Source organism: Argopecten irradians, unplaced genomic scaffold (assembly GCF_041381155.1).
Source record: "Argopecten irradians isolate NY unplaced genomic scaffold, Ai_NY scaffold_0283, whole genome shotgun sequence".
Taxonomy (NCBI): Eukaryota; Metazoa; Mollusca; class Bivalvia; order Pectinida; family Pectinidae; genus Argopecten; species Argopecten irradians.
In genome coordinates, this window is record NW_027187750.1 from 42193 (window position 1) to 53786 (window position 11594).

Here is an 11594-nt window from a genome sequence, read left to right on the forward strand (position 1 = left end):
CAGTTTTTATTTATATCTTAATTTCACTAATGCTTATCATGTATCTAGGTAATATACCATGTATTGTGACTTGTTAAACCTGTGTTCGATTACTACTTTCAAGTTTTTAACATCTATAACAATACAGTGTGTATAAGAGTTCATAACTGCTTATCATATCATTTTAGTTCTACTCACGTTGATTCACAAAGCAGCTTTTTCCCGACCATCCAGACTGACATCGTTCTCCCGGACACGCCCCCGTATCTATATCACAGGCCACGTCCCTGTCACAGTGACATCGAAGACTACAGGACAGCCCCATCCACCCTGTCTGACATTCCTTGACATCACACTGTCCAGTATCTGGATCACAGCCACCAGTCATACAGTGACAGGTACCGCTACAGTCATATCCAAATTTACCAACTGGACATCCTGCAACACATAAAAAGATCTTCATTAAATTCATATCAAATTCATATAGGAAATCTTGATTTATTACAACCACAATTTTTAACCTATGAGAGACCTTCATTTTGTTTCCATGGCAACCAATCTTTTAAAAAGTGATTTCATGTCATTCAGCTTTTTTTTATAACCCCTATATACCGATTTTGACTTAAATCTGACAATATCTAAAAATCAACTAATCAGAGACCTCCATTTTGTTTCCATGGCAACCAGTCTTTTAAAAACTGACACCATGCTATATTCAGCATACCATACCTGATAACCTCTATATACGAATTTTCACTTAGTCCTGACATCATTTAAATTTCAGCCAATTTGTGGCCTACGTTTTGTTACCATGGCAACCGAAATTTTAAAAGGTGTTACCGTGATGTTTAGCATCTTTACTGTACACTGATTTTCACTTCCATCGGACTCTGGAATCAGTAACTGGAAAAGTATAACTAGGTATACTAGCATAGAAGTGGTCCGTTGCTACCAGCACTCTCTTTTTTGAAATCATTCAAAAAACTGTTTTCCCCATTTTAGTTTTTACACTAATTTACGCATAGACAGAAAATGTCATGGGAGTATTTTAATTTGGGGTGAAATTGTGGACAAACCAGTAACAGGGTGAAATTAGATGACAAAGAGCAATTTTTCGTTTTCGGTTGGGTTTTTTTTTTCAAAAAGTTTTTATTTTTCGTAAAAAAATTATTTCAAACTAAATTTTCCGTTTAAAATCTAAAAGAAATGTCGCTCATAGGATTTTTTAAATAAAAAAGTGGAATATTTAACAAAGGCTAACCTTTTTTGGTATGTTTGTGAAGGTAGTTTTGGTGAAAATGACTAGAAGAATCCAGGCCCTGTGGGTTTTTTTAAATCACAAAAGGAAAAATAAGAGTCATTTTAAAGGGACAAATAGTGGTAATTTAAATATGCAAGGTTTCAAGAAAATTGGGCTTTGGGCAGTTTCTATGGGATTAGCTTAAACACCACCAGTCACTGATTTGAACACACACACGACAACCCTAGCAATATTTTGCAAATAAGTTGTCTAATAAGTATGAATATTCGCAAATTGATAGAACCAATTCTTTTAAGAAAATCATATAATCACATATTTAACACATAAATTTGCTCAGAACAACTGTAAATGTTACCCCCTACTCCATTAATTTTGTTTTTACAATTTTTGACCGATTCAACGCTTCACAGAATAAGTTCTGACGCTATATTTTCTAAAATATTGCAGTTCAAAAGTAAAAAAGTTGCTTTTTCTAAAATCATCAAAAAAGAGGATCAGTGTGCTTGATTTTTTGGACCGTTAAAACAATCAAAAAAACTCTTGCGTTAATTTCAAATCATTTTAACTTCGCTAAAAATAAAAAACCAATAGTTATAATTCGACAGCTTACATGTAACTATTATCGTTTTCGTGTCAGTGAACCTTAAAAAGATTTACAGCAATAATTAACTTGATATAGTTTAAAATGTTGTTGCATCGGCGAATTAAGTAGTAACATTGAAGTAAAAAGGTGAAATTTCACCTCTGTACAAAGTTTAAGAAATGTTTTAGAAAAGCCTACTTTTCATCCTTTGTAGCAAGTTGTCACATGCAAAATGTGGCCAAACTACACTTTTATTGTTCATAGAAATCTTTAGCGAAGTTATTTTGAAATATACCAACTTGACAGCGATTATGAACATGTGTGCTTCTTCTGGTTTGTGTAAAGGCGAAAAATCACTTGTCTTACTTAAATCTTAAAGTTTTACTTAAATTGGCGATGGGACTACATTTTTAGTTTTCTCAAAATGATAGCCGCTGTGAATCTTTGAAGTTTCAATGTAATGAAAATACTACACATTCAAGTGCAAGCAATCACACTGTTCAGACAACGGACTTGATAAGTATTACTTCAATGTTGTCGTGTCTATAATCTTAACAAGAGTAACTATTGCCGTAAATTTGCAAAAGGTCTCGAATAGTGTTTTTATTATTCACAACAGTTAACCATTAAGCATAAAATCGTATATGGTACCTGTTGATTGACTGATTGATTGAAATATTAAAGTTATATTTAATCGCAGAACTTAAACAATATGTTAGTACGGTTTAATAAGAAATACAATCATTCAACCTTGAGTGTAAATTAGTGGTTTTAAATATGTGTGAGATAAAATGAAACAATTACATGTGCATAACCAATATACTAACCGTTAGTAGACCTGAACCTCACACAGTTGAATATATGTATCTGTGTTCTGTCTTATGTTATAGAACACCACGTAACGCCCTTTCACATGGCACTGTCGGGTCTGGTTAAACGTTGGGTACCCTGGACCTTTGTCATAGTAACACAGATGACCTTTGTTGTCAATGATAGAACCATCAGTCTGTGTCATGTCGGTGTCGTTTGTGACGTACAGACTGTAACCACCCAGGCGATACGTATCTGTAGAGGAAATAACAACGGTCATAACTGATAACTTTGAAATGTCTTAGTCAAATCAATTTGAACGACTAATGCATACTAATTACTAAAACTCAAATTTCCCCACGGTAGCAAACTGGAAGATAAAAATATCCTAGATGTCCCGGGTTCGAGCCCCTGTCTGGCAACAGTTTCTCCTCTCCAGTGTTATAACGAATTAATCATTTCTTTCGAGAATGAGCGTAGCCTTGTTCTACAAGGACATCGTCTATACTGATGATTGCATGATTAAGCTATGCATTGAGTCTAACAACTAAAAGGGATTTTTGAATGTGCGAGTTATTGTCTTCTGGCATATATGAAAAAGAAACAAAAAAATCGAAGAAATGGACAGAGTGAAACAAACATCAGTTATGCTTCTCCTGACAGAAACTTGTCTATGAAAAATAGATCGTAGCTATATCAAACGTTTGGATGAGGTGACGAAAAAGTTGTGGGAACCATCACATTCTGCCGTTGTTTGTAAACCACATTTTACCCCAGACGATTATGTTGCCGAGACGATTCAAGGTACATTATTTATGTATCTTTACGAAAAAATACTTCTAAATCAACAGATTGACATGAGTCAAATGTATAATGCTTAATGTTATGTTATGTAACTGCAATGCCTAACGATAAATATAAAAAATACACAGTGTATATAATGTAGACCTTACACTGAAGTTCCGTTGTGTATCTCGCTGTTTTGCATGTCAGCGTGTGCCGATGTTTGCCACGGCACGCGTTTTTATGCTACATGTACGAATATCCTCGAGTGGGGAATGGTCCTAGGTAAGATGAAGATTTTATAAATAGCATTGATATATAGTTTATTGTTCGTATACAGAATTTCATCAAAGCCAGGAGAACAACAGTACACTAAAATGAGTCCCCAGAATAAAGTGTGACAATTTTACATGTACCTAGTATAAACAAATTTATATGTATGTTGATCTACATGTACTCCTATTTTCCAAACAACTAATGCAGTACTGTACAATGTCTCACTCGCCCCAGATATTTATATGGACGTCTGAAAACATGCAGATCTATAGAATAATACATGTGTATACATGCATGAAGATAAATAAAAATGTGTGTATGTAATCCAACTGTATACCATTTTTAATTTTTACATTCATCTATCTTAGATACATCTATAATACATATATATGTAGGTATTTTAAATATGGATATAGATGCAATATTTTTGGCTGCGTCCATTACTTTACTTAATACTTATCTTATTTTTACATGTTTCTGGACAAAAGCCCATGTCTGAGAGACTGAAAAGTGCTGCTGTATCACAAACATTTCTTGTGGATAAAAACATCTCAAAAGTAAATCAATAAATTTCTACCAATATCAAACCTAAGTACGTGCGTACAAGTTATATTTGTCGGTGTAGGCCTAAGCTCACCTCTCTACTAAATCTTTTTTTTTTGTCCCGATAATTTGGCGTTTCTTTTCTTTGGTTCATTCTTCAGTTGACTAGTGTTCATCTCTCCATAATTTTGCTTGTTCATGATTTAAGATTTGCAAAAATTGCAATGCATCTTTGTTTGACCATATATACAATACACTGAACGGTTGCTGCTGCTAATGTAGACATGCAACTCATGAACCGCGACAGGTATCGCCCCTTTGCGGACGGCAGCCAGCGGGTAATAACTTTCTTCGATCTTCCATTTTGGGAGAAAAAGCGCTAAGATTTTAGGATTTTACAAGAAATTCGATACAGAACATTTATTCGGTGTGTGTGTAAAATGAGCAGCATTTGGAAGTTGATCAATCCCAACGATGAGTTTGTGAATAGGTGAATTGTTTCCATTGGATGTACAGCAATATACTCAAACAATTTTTAACATTCGGAATTGGAAAGAGCTTATCTAATCAAGAATACATCCATCTTAAAATTCTGAATACCATCAATATTGTTTGTTTGTCAAGACAGGTATATAAGTAAAAAAAATTATCACATGTAAATCTGGCAGAGGTCCACGATCTTAATATAAACCGGCTAAAGATCCCTTATAGACCAGTTATGGATACATCCTGTACATTCTATGAAACAAAACATAAAAAATAAAAATATTGTTATTTACATAAAACCCGACACATGGGTGAGTTTGTGTAAAAAATGTTATGGTATGATCGACACACCGTTTTGTTTACATTCATCTTTCATAGAGAGTCGTTTTGAGTTACAGAAATTCCGTTTCACTGACAAATTAAAAACGTATTCGTAAAAATGCGAAATAGCAATCTATTGTTTGAGAAAACGTACAGGCCTATAGGTTAATCAGAATTCAAAATATTTATTCTACAATGTACCAGACAAAACGCATCAAACGATGCTTGAAGTATAGTTTTTATGAGGGTCACAGCACAACTACTTACAGTCGTGTCTGTACGTGATGTTGATCATCTGTATCCTGTACACTTGTCCTAAATCTACCTTCCACCAGGCCTTGCGGTGTCCATCACCCGTGTGGGAACAGTGTCCGGTATCTATATCTCTCGCGAAGATACCATCCACAGCTTTCCCAGCGGTGTAGCCACCATATGTCGAGCTTTGTGTTGCTGTTTTATTAACAGCCAAATTTCCTGAAAAAATATATAAAGTTAAGTAGTTATATTTCTACTAAAACAGTAAATATTAAAATCTATAAAAAAAATCTATATTAAATCTGTAAAATTTAATATATATCAAATCACCTTATCTAAAAACCTAACATGCATTATCTCCAATTAAATATATAAAAGTAGATATATTGAATAAATAGCGATGGTATGGTTTGATACAGTTAGAAAGAAAAATATGTTATCAAAGACTACCTGGTACTTCAAGTTGTAGTACCTGATCAAATTAATGTTAGATATCATATCAACATTCTTCATTTTCGATGACACAATATCAAATTTTGAAAAATTAAGTTTGATGTATTTTATTACATTGACATATCTTTAATACCATGAAGAAGGGAAGTGTGAAATTGTTCACAGAAAAAAATAATAAAATACATAAGGTCAAACTTCAAAGCAAAAAAACAACAATTAAGTACATTGATTCTACATTTGTAACTCACGTTTTTAAAGTATAATTCATGCTTGTATGTAACTTTGAATAATTTTCACAGTTCATCGCAACCTGTGGTTTCCAATATATTACAGAAGAAAAACTAAACTCTTCGTCCAGTTATGACATTCATAACTTTAATCATCGCCATCAACTTAAGTTGAATTTCTGTAATTTGGATACCACTTCAAGTGATGATGATGGTAGTGGTAGTTTGGATACCAGTTGTAGTGGTTTTGATGATAGAAGTAGTAAGGAGATCAGTTTAGTGGTTATGATGGTAGTGGTAGTTTGGATACCAGTTGTTAGTGGTTTTTGATGGTTGTAGTAGTTTAGATCAGTTGTAGTGGTTATGATGGTAGTAGTAGTTTAGGAAACCAGTTGTAGTGGTTTTGATGGTAGTGGTAGTTTAGATACCAGTTTGTAAGGTTATGATGGTAGTAGTAGTTTGGATGCAGTTGTTTAGTGTTTAGATGGTAAAGTGTAGTTTGATACCAGTTGTAGGGTTATGATGGTAGTATAGTTTAGATACCAGTTGTAGTGGTTATGATGGTAGTAGTAGTTTGGATACTAGTTGTAGTGGTTATGATGGTAAGTAGTTTGATACCAGTTGTAGTGGTTTTCATGGTAATAGTAGTTTAGATACCAGTTGTATTGGTTTTGATGGTAATAGTAGTTTAGATGGCAGTTATAGTGATTAAGATGGTAATAGAAGCTTAGATGGCAGTTGGAGTGGTTATGATGTCAGTATTAGTTTAGATGGCAGTTGTAGTTGTTATGATGGTATTAGTAGTTTAGATACCAGTTGTAGCGGTTATGATTGTAGCAGTAGTTTGGATACTAGTTGTAGCGGTAATGACGGTAATTGTAGTTTGGATACTAGTTGTAGCGGTTATGATTGTTAGCAGTAGTTTGGATACCAGTTGTAGCGGTTATGACGGTAATTGTAGTTTGGATACTAGTTGTAGCGGTTATGATTGTAGCAGTAGTTTGGATACTAGTTGTAGCGGTTATGACGGTAATAGTAGTTTGGATACTAGTTGTAGCGGTTATGATTGTAGCAGTAGTTTAGATACCACTTATTGTGGTTTTGATGGTAGAAGTAGTTTGGATACTAGTTGTAGCGGTTATTGTAGTAGTATTTTACAGGAATAGGTGGGGTGAAAATGACATATGAACATAACAAAACATGTAAACATACGATTTTAAAGATAATCATGGAATTGATATGAACACATAATACTTACTTGAGCAGTTCACTGTGTACATTAAGAAACAAACCACAAGAAATCCCTTGAAATAAACAATCACTTCCATGTTAAATCGTTCCTAAAATATCGCTGATCACCTCATGATGTCCTAAATGTGGCCATATTATTTGTAATGATTACCAGGAAGTTAAATTCCTCCATTACAAGATATAGATAGGGACCAGGAAGGCCATGTTATCAGTGAAACCGTTATCATACCCGGGTCCCGCTGGAATTCTGTATTTTTTCATATCGTCACAGCTCAATGTTGTGACCGTTATCTCGTGGGGTGTACACGGGTGGATAGTGTTATCTTAGTAGTAGTGTCATGGCGGATATAAACAATGACAACTGAAGTTTATCTGTGATCATAGCTCCAGTGCTTAGATTATTTTATATATCCATTAGACAGTGTCGCATATACATATAATGTAGGGAAAAGACTATACGAAAATAGTTTTGTCTGAAAACTGTTTAGAGCTTTATAACGGGAGGGAATTTAAAATTGTGTGACATAAATTATAATCTTTTTACGTAATTACAAACTATAGAAGTTTCATTAACACAGGTAGTGTGAGTTTTGGCTGTTATATTGAAATCTACGCTCACGTAAAGGAATATTGCAGTGCTTCATCGCTACTTCCTTTTTTTATTTCCAATGTTCATTTCATCTAATGATTTATTTGAATTTTAAATCATGTATATTTTCTTATTTGTATATCTATTTTCGTTTTTATTATTTTCAAGTTGTCTGCTGACTTGTATAAATTCATATATTAGTACCAACCATTTGATTCCTATCCATAGACTATATGTTCTGTCCATTTACGTAACGATTGTTTTTACAACTGAGACATCTAAACTGATACTTTAAGATCATGCCTAGCCTAATATCTTTAGCACAGTCATATTTAAAAAGTTTCAACCTCGGAGACATGCCTTAAAATTGTTGTATAATGTACCCTTTGATATTTTTCATTGATTTGTAGATGTTGATAAAGAGAACAAAATTCCTGATACTAACACGCACAGAGAGTCATAGCTGTTATCACTAATCGTAAATAGAACACTAAAATGAGCATATATGGTTAGGTAAATTGTATTTCTGTCACAGATAAAACGAATCCTGCATTCCATTGTCAAACTATTGGTCTTTCTGTGATATACACTACCATATCAATTTATATCGCCGTCACCGGCACGGTATGGAAGAAAGTAAGATATCACGATCGGAAGCAGCTCTTTGATTTATGGGCGCGACGTCCATATTATCTATGTTTGTCTTGAAGATTTGTAGGGATGAAGGTGGAGGAAGGGGGGTGGTAATATAAAAAAGAACATCAGGAATATATCTTAAACATGGTCTTATGAAAGTGCCTACAAGTAGGATCCTTTTGATCTTGTATTGATTTTCAAATGTTGAGAAAACATCCTGATACCAACACATATACAGAACCATAAAAAGGTTATCAGAAGTCGGAAATCAAACACGTACAATACAAACTCTTTATATGCAATGTTTGCAGCGTAGCGCTTTCTGTCTAATATACAATGTAGAAATGCTGCATTATATTTTTTTAATTTTAATATTTTAAGTCTTGATATGATAAGATATAATCTGGTAATTCCATATGTGTATTCATCTCCATTTTTGTCACTATGAAAAGCATAGTATTAACTAAAGATAACATGATCCTTTATCTTCTGAAGTCCAACTCCTTAAAGCCATCTAATGTCATTTATTTTTCGTATTACTCATGCATTAAACATCTCAACATTGGTATGACTCTATAAACATCCTGTCTACAGGTGTATTCTTAAACCTAGCATGAGGCTTACGTTAGAGCATATTAAAAAGAAACAGCATTATATGTAAATGAATTTGAGGTTTTGTTCTTGACTTCATAATTGCTGATAAGAAATTTGCATCCAGTTTAATGTATGTCTTACTCCTTCTTTGTGCACCTTAGTTTCCTCGAATCAATTCTTATACTTTGTAGATGTTTGGTATTTATTTTACATGCATTTTTCATATTGACATTTTAGAACCAACTCTACGTTTTATTCCCATTTATATCACTGTGGCATAGCAAATATAGTACAATGGAGAGGAAGGACTATATAATTATGGTCTTTGACCTTTTTATATATCTATACCAGTCTTCTTAAAAAACAAAGCTCTGTGGTCGAATGTTATACTGGATACCAGATTTATACTGGTTTTTATATCAACTTATACGTTTTATTTTAGTATACTGTATTAGATCGCAGTATATTACATTAGAGATGATTTTAGTAATAGAAAATGGAGTAAATTTATAAGTAAAGCTTCTATGTTTAGACAACTTTATAAATATATTGAACGGTGTCATAGTTACATATACTGTTGGGGAAAACAATAAACGAAAATATTATTGTAATGCTACCCTGAAAACTGTTCGGTGTTTTATAACGGGAGAGGAATAAAAATTGTCTGGCATAAATCATAATGAGTTTACGTAATCACGAGCTATTTAAGTTGCGTGCAGTGGTATAGTCTTGTCTGAGTTTCAAGTGTTGTTTTGTTATATAGTTCATAATGAGGAAAAACGGTATAAAGCTAGTATATTAATAATCCGAAGTAAAAGGCCAAAATAAATTCAAAGTAAAATCAAAATCATTTGTCTGTTATATAGTTAAAATCTACTATCCCTTAAAGGAATCTTGCAGCGTTTTATTGCTATTTCCGCCATCTTGTGAGTGAGTTTCAAGGTTAATTTTATTAGTTGATTTATTTAAATTTAAATCATGTATATTTTCTTATACATTAATTAATTTTCATTTTTATTAATTTCAAGTTGTCTGCTCACTTACATAAATTCATATTTCAGGAACAAAAATTCTATTTCGATCCTTGTTCTATGAAATTACATAATACCAATTGTTTTTACAAATGAGGCGATTCTGTTCTGCATGCCAGTTTCGTTATCTAAATTAATCTTTTGAAATCATGCCTATCATATTATCTTTTGAACAGTAATATAAAAATGTCTCATCTTGGGGACATACCTTAAATATGGTAACTGAACAACAAGGCCTCGTTGATCCTTTTTTATTGATTTGTAGATGTTGATCAAGTGAATAAAATTCCTGATACTAACACGTACACAGAGCAATAGCTGTTATCCCTAATCGTAAATAGAACACTAGAATGAGCATGCACGCCTAGGTAAATTGCATTTCTGTCGTAGATAAAACGACTCCTGCATTCCATTGTCGAATTGTAAGACTTTATATGCTATACACAATTATCTATATATATTTCAGTGTCAACAGCACGCTATGGAAGAAAGTAAGATATCACGATTCTTTTTCGAAGCAGCTCTTTGATTTATGGGCGTAACGTCCATAAATGTGTGACATTTGACTGGGAGTTTTGTAGGGGGGGTATGATATTAAAATAGGAACATCGGAAAGATGTCTTAAACGTGGTCTTGTGAAAGTGCCTTCACTTTTTTATCCTTTTGATTTTCCAATGTTGACAAATTATCCTGATACCAACACGTATACAGAACCATAAAGGTTATCAGAAATCGGAAATCTAACACGTACAATACAAACTCTTTAAATGAAATGTTTACAGCGTGCCGCTTTCTGTATGATATACAGTATAGAAACGCTGCATTATATATTTGAATTCTATTATTTTAAGACTATATGTGTTAATATATAATATGGTAGTTACATATGTGTATTCGTCTCCATTTTTATTGCTATGAAATGCATGGTATGTAAGATGAAACGATCCCTTTTCTCATTAAAGCCACCCAATGTCATTACTCGTATTACTCATGCATTGAACATCTCAACATTGGTATGACTCTATAAACATCCTGTCTACAAGTGTATACATACATCTTGAATGAGGCTAAAGCTAGAGCATATTGAAATGAAACCGTATTACATGCATATGTCAATGTATATTTGTTTTGTTCTTGTCTTCATAATTGCTGCTACGCAATCTGCAACCAGTTTGGTATATGTCTAATCCCTTCTTTGTGTACCTTAGTCTCTAGGAATGATTTCTTTAGATTGCATTTGTTTGATTTTTATTTTATAAATACTTTTTATATCGACATTTCAGTACCAACTCTACTTTTATTCCAAATGAGATCACTGTGGCATGGCACGGTATAGTAAAATGGAAACGAAGGACTACACTTTGTTTATATGGTTTGTGACCTTTTCATATTTTTATACTAGTCTTCTTAAAAAACAGCCTTTTGGTCAAATTCAAAATGGACGTGAACATCTGAAAAGTCAAATTGTCCATTACAATGACTAGTATACTTTGTACTTGTTTGGTATTTCTTTTAT

General features: G+C 33.1%; 1 protein-coding gene across 1 annotated transcript in view; it reads right to left on the reverse strand.

Annotated features, from left to right (window-relative positions):
• Window positions 1–8658, reverse strand: part of LOC138312345 (uncharacterized) — a 47638-nt gene extending 38980 nt beyond the window's left edge. Inside the window, exons 1-5 of the mRNA XM_069253255.1 lie at window positions 7236–8658; window positions 5310–5516; window positions 2662–2888; window positions 780–882; window positions 178–417 (exon numbers count right to left, since the gene is read on the reverse strand). Of these exons, the coding sequence (XP_069109356.1) occupies window positions 178–417; window positions 780–882; window positions 2662–2888; window positions 5310–5516; window positions 7236–7305 (847 nt within the window). The 5' untranslated portion in view covers window positions 7306–8658. The remainder of the gene's footprint in view (window positions 1–177; window positions 418–779; window positions 883–2661; window positions 2889–5309; window positions 5517–7235) is intronic.
• Window positions 8659–11594: the final 2936 nt, after the last annotated feature.